The 13670-nt window shown below is 59.8% G+C and overlaps 2 protein-coding genes across 2 annotated transcripts; both read right to left on the bottom strand.

Moving 5' to 3' along the window:
• Positions 1 to 261: 261 nt before the first annotated feature.
• Positions 262 to 3805, bottom strand: ATP5F1B (ATP synthase F1 subunit beta). The gene is made up of 10 exons (XM_082332346.1): positions 3647 to 3805; positions 2920 to 3102; positions 2418 to 2592; positions 2073 to 2194; positions 1615 to 1799; positions 1367 to 1525; positions 1124 to 1246; positions 831 to 1043; positions 544 to 745; positions 262 to 439 (listed from the first exon to the last, which is right to left on the bottom strand). Exons 1-10 carry the CDS (start codon positions 3786 to 3788, stop codon positions 342 to 344), a joined length of 1602 nt encoding a protein of 533 aa, XP_082188472.1. The 5' UTR covers positions 3789 to 3805; the 3' UTR covers positions 262 to 341.
• A 426-nt stretch (positions 3806 to 4231) lies between these two features.
• Positions 4232 to 12900, bottom strand: PTGES3 (prostaglandin E synthase 3; the record flags this gene model as incomplete). The annotated part of the gene is given in 10 exon segments (XM_082332289.1): positions 4232 to 5081; positions 5615 to 5639; positions 6108 to 6170; positions 6668 to 6757; positions 6977 to 7075; positions 7344 to 7413; positions 7594 to 7707; positions 12673 to 12745; positions 12748 to 12876; positions 12879 to 12900. Coding segments are annotated over 10 exon segments (705 nt in total). The 3' UTR covers positions 4232 to 5061.
• Positions 12901 to 13670: the final 770 nt, after the last annotated feature.

Genomic DNA, 13670 nt, shown 5'->3' with positions numbered 1-13670 from the left:
CGGCCTCTGCCCCCCGCTGAGGGGGGGCTCCCCCAGCTCCTGGGGACCCCCCCGGGCCGAGGGTCCCTGGCGGCAGATGAGCCCCAATCCCAGCGCTGAGCCCCCCCCCCCGCCCCTCCGGGGGTCCCACGGCAGAGGGGAGCCCCGCGGGGGGCCAGGGGCGAGCCCCCGGCCGGCCCAGCCACACCAGCCCCCAGGCGGGGGGCTCGCAAGGCCCCCGCCCCCCCTGGACCGGGAGCCGCAGCACGCGGGGCCGCAGGATCTTTTCACCGATGTTTTATTGGAAATGTTAAATACTGGGGGTCCGGCCCCGGGGGGGCCGGGGGGAGCGGCGACCCTCCTCACGCGTGCTCTTCGGCCAGCTTCTCCGCCTTGGCCACCGCCTCCTCGATGGGCCCCACCATGTAGAAGGCCTGCTCCGGGAGGTGGTCGTACTCACCTGGGGGGAGACGCCGTGTGGGTGGGGGGAGCAGGGTGCTGAGCCCAGCCCAGGCCCCCGGCTCCCCCCACGCCCTGCCCGGGGCCCCCCGGCGGCCACCCCACCTGCCAGGATCTGCTTGAAGCCCTTGATGGTCTCCTTCAGCGGCACCAGCTTGCCCATGTGGCCGGTGAAGACCTCGGCCACCTGGAAGGGCTGCGACAAGAAGCGCTGGATCTTGCGAGCCCGGGCCACCGTCAGCTTGTCCTCTTCAGAGAGCTCGTCCATGCCCAGGATGGCGATGATGTCCTGCAGGGACTTGTAGTCCTGGGGGGAGAGACGGGGTGAGCGGCCGGTGCCCGGCTCCGTGTCCCCCCAGCCTCCCCGCGGGGGGCGGCCCCGGCCCCCTCACCTGCAGGATCTTCTGCACGCCCCGGGCCACGTCGTAGTGCTCGGGGCCCACGATGTTGGGGTCCATGATGCGGGAGGTGGAGTCCAGCGGGTCCACGGCCGGGTAGATGCCCAGCTCGGCGATGGCGCGCGACAGCACCGTGGTGGCGTCCAAGTGGGCGAAGGTGGTGGCAGGGGCAGGGTCAGTCAAGTCGTCGGCGGGCACGTAGATGGCCTGGGGAGGCGGGAGGGGACGGTGGGCCCAAGGCGGGCGCCGCAGCTTCCCCAGCGCGGCAGGGCCGGCCCTGCCCTCACCTGCACCGACGTGATGGAGCCCTTGCGCGTGGTGGTGATCCTCTCCTGCATGGTGCCCATGTCGGTGGCCAGCGTGGGCTGGTAGCCCACGGCGGAGGGGATTCTCCCCAGCAGGGCCGACACCTAGGAGGGAACGGAGCCTGTGAGAGGCCCACGCGAGGCGGGGGGCTGGGCGTCCCCTGCAGAGCACGGCCCGGCCACCACCGCGAGCCAGCACGCTGGCGCCCCGTGCCGAGCACACACCTCTGAGCCAGCCTGGGTGAAGCGGAAGATGTTGTCGATGAAGAGCAGCACGTCCTGACCCTCCTGGTCCCTGAAGTATTCAGCCACCGTCAAACCCGTCAGAGCCACTCTGGCACGAGCGCCCGGGGGCTCGTTCATCTGCCCGTAGACCAGGGCGACCTGCAGGCAGGACCCAGGTGTCGGCACGGCGCCGCTCTGCGGCCCATGCCCCCGGCGCTGCCGGGACCCCCTCAGGAGACGCGGCACACCTTGGAAGTGGCGTCTTTCAGGTTGATGACCCCAGACTCGATCATCTCATGGTACAAGTCGTTGCCTTCACGGGTTCGCTCCCCCACACCGGCAAACACCGAGTAACCGCCGTGGGCTTTCGCCACGTTGTTGATCAGCTCCATGATCAGCACCGTCTTGCCAACGCCAGCACCTCCAAACAAACCTGGGAGGGAACAGGAATCCCGCTCAACCCCAAGCCGATCCAGCTGCCCCCGGTGTCTCCCTTCACCCCTTTCCTCCTCAGATCTGTAACCGTTGCTTCAGCAAGCTCAGAAGAACGAAAGTCAAATTGTTACTCATCAGCGAAGGAAACCACTGCAGAGGGATCGGTCCTGAGCCTGGGCGGGGCAGAGTGTGAGCCCCCAGGAACTGCTCCGCGGGGCTGGCAGGGTGCCCCCCTCCCCAGACACCCCCCGTTCCTCTGCGGGCAACGTACCGATCTTGCCACCCTTGGCGTAGGGAGCCAGCAGGTCCACCACCTTGATCCCTGTCACCAGGATCTCCTGTTCAACGCTCATCTCCACGAACTCGGGGGCTTCGGCGTGGATAGCAGCAAACCTGCAGCAAGCGGTGGAGAGGAGCTGAGCAGCCAAACCGAGCCCCGTGGCCAGGGTGCTGGCAGGAGACCGGGCGAGTGCAGTCCCCGATCACGACCCCGGAGAAGACCAGCGCAGCAGGGATGCGCTGCGTCCCTGTTCACACGTGTCGGCTACTCCAGAACCCACGCCCCCAGCTCCAAACCCTGCGCGATGCTCATCTCCCAGCCCGGGGCATCACTCACTGTTTCGTCGTGATGGGGCCCCTCTCGTCGATGGGTTCCCCGATGACGTTCATGATCCTGCCCAGGGTCTCGGGGCCAACGGGGATGCGGATGGGTGCACCGGAGTCCAGCACCTTCTGTCCTCTCACCAGGCCTTCTGTCCCATCCATGGCGATTGTGCGCACGGTGTTCTCCCCTGCCAAGGCCCAAGGACAGCGTCACAGCAGTGCCCTCGAGCTGACCCTGGGGACAGCTGCTGGTGGCTTCCCTGGGCCCTGCCAAGGGAAGAGTCTGCGGGGAGGAGGACCAAGAGGAGCAGCAGGACCCAGGGACAAAACAGCACAGAGAAAAACTGAGCCCAGGCCCCACTCAAACTGCAGGCCAGAGCCCTCCGGCAGCCATTTTCCACCTCCTCAGATTGAAATCCGTGGCTTCAGCAAGCTCAGGAGAACGAAAGTCATCAAGACATCATCACAGGAGGACCCCTCCCACCCTCTGCAGCCCTCCTGCGGCAGACGCTCACCCAGGTGCTGAGCCACCTCCAGCACCAGCCGGGTCTCCCTGCCCTGCACCTCAAGGGCGTTGAGGATGGGGGGCAGCCCCTCGTCGAACTGCACGTCCACCACCGCACCGATGACGGCCACGATGCGGCCGGTGGTCGAGCCGGCCTTGGCGGCGGGGGATGGCTGGGCTGCATAGTCCCGTCCTGGGGGGGAGGAGAGGGACAAATCAAGGTCGGCCGGGAAAAGGGCAGCTCCGGGCTCCCCCCTGCCTCGGGGGCGCGGTGCTGGGGCTCCCCCGCACGCCTGGCTCCCCTGGGGCGTGCCCGAGATCCCTGCACCCCCCTCGGTGCCCCTGGGACCCCTGCAGCTCCCCCGCTGCACCCGGGACCCCCGCACCCCGTTCTCGGTGCACCCGGGACCCCCTGCAGCCCCCCCGGTGCACCGGGACCCCCTGTACCCTCCGTGTTGCACCCAGGACCCCTGCAGCTCCCCCCGGGACCCCCTGCAGCCCTCGATCCGCCCAGGACCCCTGCAGCCCCCCCCCGTGCACCGGGACCCCCAGGCTCCCCCGTGACGCCCCCAAGGCCCGCTGCTCCCCCCACGCCCCGGTGGCACGGCCCACCCCCTCGCCCTGACCGCGTGGCACAGCCCGTCCCGTCCCGCCCTGATAACGGGGCCCCGGTAACGGCCCCCGCGCCCCCCGCCCGCGCAGGCCCCAAGGTGACCCCGCGGCCGCCCCGCACTCACGCGCCCCGGCGGCAGCGGCCGGTCCGGCCCCGCGGCTGAGCAGCAGCGGCAGGAGGTCGCGGCCCGGCCCGGCCCCGCGGCGCAGCAGCGGCCGGGCGGCGGCGGCGGCGGCGGCCGAGCAGCGACCCGCGAGCCCCAACATGGCGGCGCCGACTGAGCCCCGCGCCCCGCCCGCCCCACACGGCCCCCGCGGGGCGGGCCCGCAGCTACGTCACCCGCCGCCGCGCGCGCCCATTGGGCGCCGCGCCGAGCCGCGCCGCCCGCATTCGCTCCCCTATTGGCCAGACCTGCCTCGGCGCTCGCTATCCACCTCCTCGCGATTGGGTCGCAGCTCCATCCGTCAAGCAACACCGCGATTTGATAGGGTGGGATTAGCCGGAAGGGGCCGGCCCCGACCGAAGGGCCCCGGAAGCAGCGGCGCACGTGTCCTGCGCTTGTCCTTGGGGCGGGCGCCCTGACCGGGGCCTAGGCCCCGCCGCCTGCCGCGGCCCCGCCGCCGCCCTCCCGCCCCCCCGCGCTGCGCCCCGGGGCCCGCAGCCCGCCCCCGCCGCGGGTGGACGCAGGGAGGGCCCAGGCGGAAGGAGAGCCAGGGAGTCTTCAACAGTTTATTAGAAAGAATGTAGACATTAAAAAAATCCCCGCTGCTCTGAACACAAATTGAGGTTTTTCAGCCCGGTTAGAAGCCGCCCGCGCGTGTGCGCCCGAGGGTCTGCCACTCCCTTCCACACCCACAGTGCAAATACCATTTGGTCTAAACGTAGAGATGGACAAGCGACGAGGTACAGCCGCCCCGAGGAGGGGGAAAGCGCCAGGGCCGAGCGGTACCGGGCCCGCCGGCCGGGGGGCGCGGCTGGGCACACGACTCGTAATTAAACACCAAACAAGGAGAAATTTGTTGCCTTTACAATACAAACTTTAGTGGAACAGACCTGAAGACACCACAGAGGTACTGCGCATCGCCTGCTGAATTTTGTGAGCCAATGACAACATCCGTGTTTGAAGCCAGTTTTGTTCCCGGTACAAATGTACAATTTCAGGCCGCAGAGGGGAAAAAAAATGCTCATTTACCACTTGGTGTAAATTCAGGATTCTCCCATGGTAATTATATCTGCTACGAGGCAAGGAGGCTCTGTAAACTTTATTGCGACTGTTCTGTATCGATTGCCTACACCTCAACTGGGTTTTTTTTGGAAGTCTGGAAAACGGTTCATGCATAACGTTATTGCCTCTCGTGGCTTAAGACCGCCCCGTGCAATGGTACACACCTACCATCAGTGAAGCCATTTAAAATGGACTGAAAATGGGTTAAAGGATGCAGGATCTCCCTTTAGGGCTATCAACTCAGGAATTCTTATCTCAATTATGAAATGTTGTGATGAAGTTCTTTCCCCAAACCCTGAAGACGACAGTTTTCCTTACTCCAGATCTGGCATTTCTAGAGAGAAAGAGAACAGCATTAGTGGTCGGGTTGAGTTTTTTTGTTTTGTTTTAAAAAGCTGCCAGGAGCCCCACTCTATCACAAGGGACACAAGCAAGAAGATCCAGCCCTCACCCAAGAAGGGCATAGGGCAGTTTAAGGTCTCCGCCCTCACCCCCGAAGCTCGGAGCTGGTTCTTCACAAGGAATCTGTGCACAGCCACTGCTGCAAACGCACAAGTTACTGGAGTAGGGCCAGCAGCACACACACTGACGGCCCATGCACATGCCTGCTGCTCTTAAAGCCAAAGCCTCCCCAGGACTACAGCTGGCTGGGAAGGTCAAACTGGTATTTCATGCTTGTGTGGAACGGCTTTCACTAGATTATATCGTCTCACACTGGCACTTGGCATTAGCTCGCAGCCAGGATTTAGCGAGACTGACAGGACAGAACATCTGCCAGCTCTGCTCAAGGCTCTCGCTCAACCAGGAGCATTCAGCAAGCACTCGCGCTGCTGCAGCGTGCAGAAACAAATGTGAACGTCAACTTACTTTCGTCGTCACTGTCTGGTGAGTCCTGGAAAGAAGGAGAAACATTAACTGAAGCAGGCTGCGCTTGAAGGCACTTTTCCCTCCACCACCCCTAACCCAGCAAACAAGCTGCCATTTCCCACATCCAGGAGCAAGCGTGCTCTCCGTCAGAGCGGGTATTTTGAGGAACTCTGGGTTCTCCACGACGTGCTTAGTTTGGCCTTGCTGGCCAGAGCCTACGGACCCGCGATAACCGCGGTCACTGCGGAGGTAGGTGACACCGAGCTGCCTGGGCACTGCAAGCATCGACACCACCGCCCCGCCCCAGCACCGCTGCTGGAGGGGAGGACAATGGCTTCTGCCAGATGACATCATTTGTCCAGACAAGGTTTGGTGCAATTTAACCTTTTAACAGTGCGGAAGAGGGAACGCAAGTTTGACTTCAGCAAGCAGCAATGAATGTGCACGGCGCTGCGCCAGCCCTGCACATATTTACTGCAAACAAAGTACTTACATCGTCTGCCCCATCTACTTCTGGCAAGTCTACGTCATCATCTCCGCCCATGTTGTTCATCATCTGTTCCAGAGAGATAATAGCCACGTTACAGGGTGAAGCCAACTGCACTCTCTATGTGAACTAGGGGAGCACTGTAAAAATCTAAAAATAGCTTAAAACTGTTACAACCGACAGCCACCAGTTGCTTTGACAAATCAGCTGCACCCATGCAGAAATTACAAGGTGAGCACGCAAAAAAAAATTTAAATTAATTGCCTTGCAAACCAACCAGTGCACTGAGTTAGTGCCGGCTTCCACAACGGGACATACACTTGTTTCATATTTGATAGCAAGCACAAACTGGTCATCTCACTGCCGCGCTAACAGCCCGCAGCAGGGGCTAAAGCTGGCAGCGGCTGTGCCTCAGCAAACCAGCAGCGCCTGCGCCGAGACCGGCGGCCGAGGAAGCACCAGGAGGAATGCCGAGGAAGACAACGCTTCCTACGGCCGTCAGTCCCTGCTTGCCTACACGCGGCCCAGAAGGAAACCCAAACCTCCAGGTACTCATCTTCCCGTACCTCAGAAAAGCGATCAAAATTGGACATGTCTTCATCTGAGTCATCTTCCCAGTCTTTCCAGTTGTTGAAGTCCACACTGAGCCAGTTGAGCTGCACATCAACACAAGAAGTTATTTAAGGACAAGCGAGTAACAAGTTGTTACTGTTCAGAAAAGGAAGGTTAGTAAGAACTACCGTGCTTCTGATCAGAACGGCAAGTGACCCATTAACTGCTACATAATTTAAACATGACCCAAATATTAAACAAAATTAAAAACCAGGGGAGGCAACAGGCACTACTACCCTGGCCATCACAGAGCCCAAACTCACCTTTGCCCTCTCTTTTGTTAACCTTGGCCATGCCTGACCAGATTCTCCTTTTCGTAAACAACACAAGATAGATCTGTCTGTTCTTTTATGCTTTGATTCCTGAAAAAGAAAAGAGCAACTATCTGTTAGTATAATCATCATGAACTTCACCAGGAACTGCTTACATTGGACTCATTTGTCTTAAGCTATCAACTTATTCTTTGTCCTGAAAAATACCATCCAGAGATGCTTTCATAGATCTGAGTTTAAGCGTGCTCTCAGAGTCCAAGGAAGAATTTGCCCACAATACCAGAAGTAGCCAAAAGAACAGACAGTATTTTTCAGGATACAGCACTAAGAACACAGTAAGAGTCAAGAGGATACTTACATTTGGATCAATATTATTAAAAAGGTCAATTTCGTTTAAATGTTTAAAGTTATCACTTCCTCCAAGACAACTGTTAAGAAAAAAAAAAAAAACAAACAATGGTGGCATTTAGCAGGGAACATCTTAAAGAACAAATACACTTCACTAACAGAACTTGCTACTCTCAGAAAAACGTCACCTAATCAGTACCCGCGTGGCCCTGTGGTATCCCCCCGTGCCTTTCAGCTTTGTGCAGGCCCAAGGTACTTACCTGAACGTAAGTTTGGATTTTTCAAAATTTACATTAACATCTTTACTGTCTTCAACGCAAAATTCAATAAAGACATAGTCCCTTCGGTCGTACCACTTCGCAGAAGCAGGCTGCCTGTGAACAGACCATTTAAGAGAAGTTCAAATCAAGTTTCGCATCTGTCATCAATATTGATAAACTCACCCTTCCACGCTGCCAGTAAACGTCGCATTGGCTTTCCTTACGTTTCTCCCGATACACAACTAGAGCAGTTACTTCTCCCTGTTCTTAAAAGCTGCATTACTAGCTCATTATTAATAACCTTTAAAAGGTGCTTAAGGCTGAAAAAAGATGTGAAGAATAAAGAGATACAATGCATTCAGTGCATAACGCCCCCAAAAAGTTCATGCTGATGTTCCTTGAAGAAGCTATCAAAACTTAGGCGAACAAAATAAGCATTACAGCAAATCGAGATTATGACAAACTTTTCAAGACGAGCTACTACAGATGATGGCAAAATTTCAGTCACCTCTAACAGCTCCACAGGCTGACCTACTTCTTGCTACAACCTTCTACGTACGCAGACTTTAGCTCCTTGGTGCCCCTCTGGCTTTCCACAAACACCGCAACAAGCAACAGCCCGGCCAGGGCACCAGAAAACGCTGCAGGACTCTTGACCAACCCTTAGGCGTTTGCAGTTGCGCAGCGAGAACCCACCTGCAACGCTCACGCGCAGCCATTCTCGCTGGGCTGGTGAAAGCGACCCCGGCTCGGCACACCTTGGCCGCGGACTCCCCACCACTTTCGGTTATTCTCCTGGCAACTCAGGCCAAGCCCACAACCGCCCGTCTGCATTCCAGCAGAAAGCAAACAGCCGCCCAGCGCGAGCTGCCGTTGCTAAGGCACAGAAGACCACGGGTGCTTCTCACGCTTCGGCTGTCTTCCAGAGGTGCAAGATCAAAGCTGCAATTTCATAACTAATGCCCCTGCAGAGAAGACCTTGAAGGCCTACCTGCGAGTCGGGCTGAAGTCAAACGCTCCGAGCTGAATGGTCACTCACCCCAATGTTTATTGCAACTACACTGACTATAGGAAGCTAAAGCACACGAGGACACAAAGAAAGCCAACATTCCTATCTGTACGTGACAGAGTGGCTTCCACTTCACACACCGAGGAGTGGACGTTTGGTCTCTGTGTTGCACTGTAAGCACTGCAGCACAAAAACCTGACAAAAGAGTAATTAACTTTTCATAACGTTTCTTAAGGTGACTATTGCTAAACTTTCAGAACAGATTTTGACTCACCTGGTCATCAACCGATTCAATTCTCGATATCGAACTGTGACACGTTTAGTAAAGCTACTTACTGAGCACTGCTCCCCGCTCCCTCGCTCCACGGCTCATTCCCACCCTGCTCCCAGCACAACTGTCCCCGTATCTGAAGGATGAACTGAACCAGGACCCAGCCCAGCCAGCTCTGAGCTCCGTCAGTGCTGCAAGTACTGTGCAACTCAGCTATACAAACGCTGGTGCCAGCTCAAGGAAAGGCTGGTTCAGGGGCAGAAGCAGCCGCGACTGCCTCTCCCAGCATTAGCACCCGTTGGGGTTATCAGCGCAGAAAACATCCGAGCAGAGGCCAGTAACAGAGCATTTAACTTCTGAGAGCACGAAAGACAGGCGGTTGCTGAATGCAACCTTTAGTTTCAAGCAAGATACTATCCCACTGGGTGAAAAACTTAACACTTTCCCTTTTAGCAGCACTTTTAGGAAATGCTAAGGCATCTACTTATTCGGGCACAGTACGACAGCAGAGTAGCAATTTTCTTACTATGGTATTTTTAATTCCTTATCGGACACAAGTTTCCTCTTCTAATAGGGAATTAAAGACTCTCAGAGGAAAAAGAGGATGAGAAGCAACCTGCTCTGTCCCTCTGCACTAGGGCACTGCACAAAGTCCCACTGCGTGGAACTTGGTACATCACTCAAACGCACTGTTATCAGAACAGAAATCTCAGTGTCCCTGCTCATGACGAGGCAGGGGCTCCTGCTGAATAGCATTAACACTTCACAAACATTTTCAATGTCAATGGAGATATCTCCGGCCTTCCCAGGGAGCTGCACGCATTCCTCAGTCTCGTAGCTTTGGTTTGGCCGTGACCTCAGTATCTTTGCCAAGATCGGGGGTTTTGAGGCACCAATAGCCTGGTCACAGCACTTCCAGATATTTTACTGAAGTGTCCTAGAGCTGAAGGAAAGCTCGCATGCATCCGAGCTACAGAAAGGAATGAAAGAGACCCAAGAAAATTTACATGATTCACATTTCTAACACTAAACATATGCTGCCTCCCCAGATATTTCGTACTTACCGCCCTGAACGTGCCTACTGTAATTAAAGCTAGGCTGGAGTTGCCTCTCATTCTTTTTATCTGTTTTTCAGATCTCTCCTCCTCCCAAAGGGAGGACGGAAACCTTCCTCTGGCTGCCTGAAGTGCTTCAGTCAGGACTTACCGTTCAAACCAGTAACGCAGGACACGCTGGAACTGCTAACCAAAGTTACGGATGAGACAGAAGTCGCAGCTAATTTGCGTTCCCTGCCTACAGGGAGATTCCTAGGAGGCAACTGCACACATGGAAGCCGATGGTGAAGCGTGCACGTGCTCTGAGCACTTCAGAGAGAGATGGCTCCCCTGCACCCACAGAAAATTTTCTATTTTCTTACAGACACTGAGAAACACTGCCAGGACTTCTAAGCGTAGCCACTTGTTACACGGAGAGCCTAACATCTCCTTCTTGCTCAACCAAACTAACCCCAGGGCACCTCAGCCTTATGCCAACAGTGTCAACCTGAGTAGGTGCTTTGGTTATGTATCATCCCCACGTCCTAATGGGATTCAGATTTCCTCGAAACAGAGAAGTTAATTTAAACGTGCTATATCCTGCGTAGCAATAACCATAGCAGACTAGAGTGGCGTACAGCCCAGGGAACGAGTCACCCGTGTTCGGCGAGGATTTCTTCTGTCAAATCCGTGTTTGCTGCCACCTGCATGTTTTGGTGACTTCCCAAACAGACACAGCCACCACGCATCTGCATTTGACCATCGCTTCTAGTCATCACATTCAGAAGACGACCCTGACAACCGTATTGCAGAACAGGTTCTAGAAGCTTCACAGCAGCAGCTTCCTGCCGATGGGCGACGTGCAGGCTTGGCTTCATCCAAGCGGCCTCGCTGCTCCGCGGTGGGCTGCCTGCAACGCCAGGAGCCGCGGTTCTGGCGCGGATGCCCCGCTCTCCTGTGTAACCAAGGCACAGAAGCAGCTTCTTACACGCTGTACTCGCGAGCTGAATCTCGAGTCTTACTGGTGGTGGCTTGGTACGATTCAAGAAGCTTCCAAACCTGTCCTCGTGCTTCCTTGTCCACTCCGCAGACTGCGCCTATTGGAAGCCCGTTTTTGTTTCCTGGAGAGTATCCTGACAATTCCTACAGTTTGAGGGCACTGCAAGTCATCTGCTGAACAGGATTTTCACCCCCAGACAGCAGTAAGAAATCTGTTTTACATAATTAGCTTCGCTTTCATTTAAATGCCCTGAAAGGCTTTTTTTTTAATTAAAAAAACTAGTTTCAGACTATAGACAATTTTAAAGAGGGATGTAGTATTGCTGTAGTTTCAAGATGACATATTCTACAGACATTAAATGAAAAACTGTAACCTTATTACATCCTTCTGGCTTTCAGTCACGTTAAGATGAAGCAGCCCCACAATTCAGAGTTTCAGAACAGCCACGCTGAAGTCGAGGCCTCGCTGGGGACAAGTGGGCAAAAAGCAACTGGTCACATCGGCTGCTTCACCGAGCGGTAACGCCTTCCTCGGTCCCTGCGGCAGATCAACCCTTCCGACAAACAAAAACCTCTGAGAAGTGCCACCGCCTTCAGCCATTTAAGCCAAACACACGGAAATCCAGACCGCCAGCGGGCAACGCTGCAATCAGCTTCAGGGGCAGCACACCTCTTCCTTAACAGCCAGATTTCGCTCTTAAAAGCATCGCGCTGCGAAGTTCGGCTCCTCTTTCATGTGCGTTGCTAGAGAACATTGATGTTGACTGGAGCTCTGTTATGAGCAGCATGTGCCGGTTTTGGGTCACCGAAGCAGCCTCAATAGAATTACAGCGACGCCAGCTAATTAGGGCTCCCCGGCATGGCACGAGCACTCCCGTAGCGTCGAGGCCCTTCGGGGTGCCGGCTTCCGCTCAGGACAGACAGGAGGCCACGCCGGGCCGCGCTCAGAGAAGCGACCCAGCCGCTCGGCTCCTCTCCCCTTCCCAGCCAGCTCGGCTCCGGGGGCAGCGTGGCCAAGGGCCGGGGCAGCACCGGGGCTGCCCGCTCCCCCCACGCGGGCGGCAGGGAAGTTTTCCACGCAGGGCTCCTGCGCTTGCTTCGGAGAGGTGCCTTTTCGCTGCTATTCGGTTTTTACGTTGAGAGATTAACGCTCATACCCAGATTACCACATGGCGTGCGGGTCCGCACGCTGTGGGCGGCAGAACGCGCGACTTACCGGGAATTTCCCGCAGTTTTGGCCACCGCCGCTCGGTGGCTGTCAGCGCCGTTCAGGCCACCGAGCAGCGCTCGACACCCCCGTCGCGGCCGTCCCCCACCGCGGCCCGACCCGCCGAGGGAAGGGCCCCGGCAGGGCCGCTCCGCCTCGCCCCATTCATTTCCCAACCCGGCGCCCGCCGCGGCGGCGGGGACCGAAGCCCCGTTCCCCTCACACCGGCGCAGAAGGGGGCAAACCCGGCGCGACCCCCGGGGCCGAGCTGGGGCGCTCCGCGGCCGCCCGGCCCGGCCCGGCGCGGCCCCCGCCCCATGCGGCGGCCGGGGCGGCCCCCGCCGGGGGGAGCGGCCGAGCGGCGCCGGGCCGCGGCCCCGGCCAAGGTCACCACGCGGGCCGGCGACGGCGGGAGCCCGCGCCCCGCTCCCCGGGCCCGCCCCCCGCCGCCGAGCGCGGGCTCCCGGCGGGGCCGCGGCACAGCGTCCTCCGGCGGCCAGGGCCCGGCGGGGCCGGGCCGCGCCGCGCGCCCCCGCCGCTCCCCGCTCCCGGGCCTCACATGGCGAACGGCGGCGGCTCCGGCTGGCGCTGCTGGGGGCCCGGCTCCGGGTCCGGCTCTGGGCGGCGGCGGCGCGGGCGGGCAGGGCCGTGGCTCCGGCGGCGGCGGGCTCGGGGCTCGGGGCGGCCTCGCTCCCACAATGCCCCGCGCGCTCGGGAGCGGCGGCGCCCAGCGCTGGTGACGCAGCAAAATACCCGCCGCGCGCCTCCCGCCGCCGCCGCTGCGCATGCGCGCCCGCCGCCTGCGGCCTCTGGCGCGCGGAGCCGCCCGCCCCGCCCGCGCGGGTACCGCCCGCGCCACGCCCCCCCCGCGCGCGCGCCCGCTCCCTCCTCCCTTCTAGCAGCTTCTCGCCGCGCAGGCGCGCTGACACCGCCCGCCCCGGGGCGGGGCCGGCGGTTGCCGTGGCGACGGGGCAGGTTTCCCCCCCCCCGCCCCCGCTCCGGTCCCGGGGCGGCACCGGGCGGCGGCCGGAGCGCGGCCCCCTCGGGCTCCCGGGGCCTCGCCCTCGCCCGGGCCCCGGCCCCGCGCCCGTTCCCAGCTGGGCCCCATCCCCGTGCCCGGCGGAGCCGGCCTCCGACCTCCCCGGGACCGTCCGGGCCCGCCCCGAGCTGCCTGCACCGGCGGGTTTGGGGCCGCGCCCCGGCGTGCGGGAGCACGCGCTGCCCGGCGGGGCAGAGCCCGGCCCGGTTCGGGGCGGCCTTCGTCCGGCGCCTGCTGCAGAGCCTGCGCTGGGCCGCCGCCCCCGGCCCCCGGCCCCGGCCCCGGCCCCGGCCCCGGCCCCGCCGCGCAGACGGGCGCTGGCGCTGGGCCTTCCCCGGAGCGGGCGTCACGCCAAAAACCGAGGCGGCTTCGCCCGGGAGCCGCAGAGCGATTCCCGCCAACGGCCCCGCGGCGCGAGGAGCAGCGGCACCGGGGGAGCAGCGCGAGGGAACGCGAGCGCCGTAAAACCCCGGGCCAAATCAGGGGTTCAGCCCTGCTCCTGCGGGCGCTCGGGAAAC

This window comes from Platalea leucorodia (genome assembly GCF_965183815.1).
Source record: "Platalea leucorodia genome assembly, chromosome: 23".
Taxonomy (NCBI): Eukaryota; Metazoa; Chordata; class Aves; order Pelecaniformes; family Threskiornithidae; genus Platalea; species Platalea leucorodia.
Note: the sequence above shows the minus strand (reverse complement) of the source record. Positions and strands in the feature narration are given on the sequence as shown.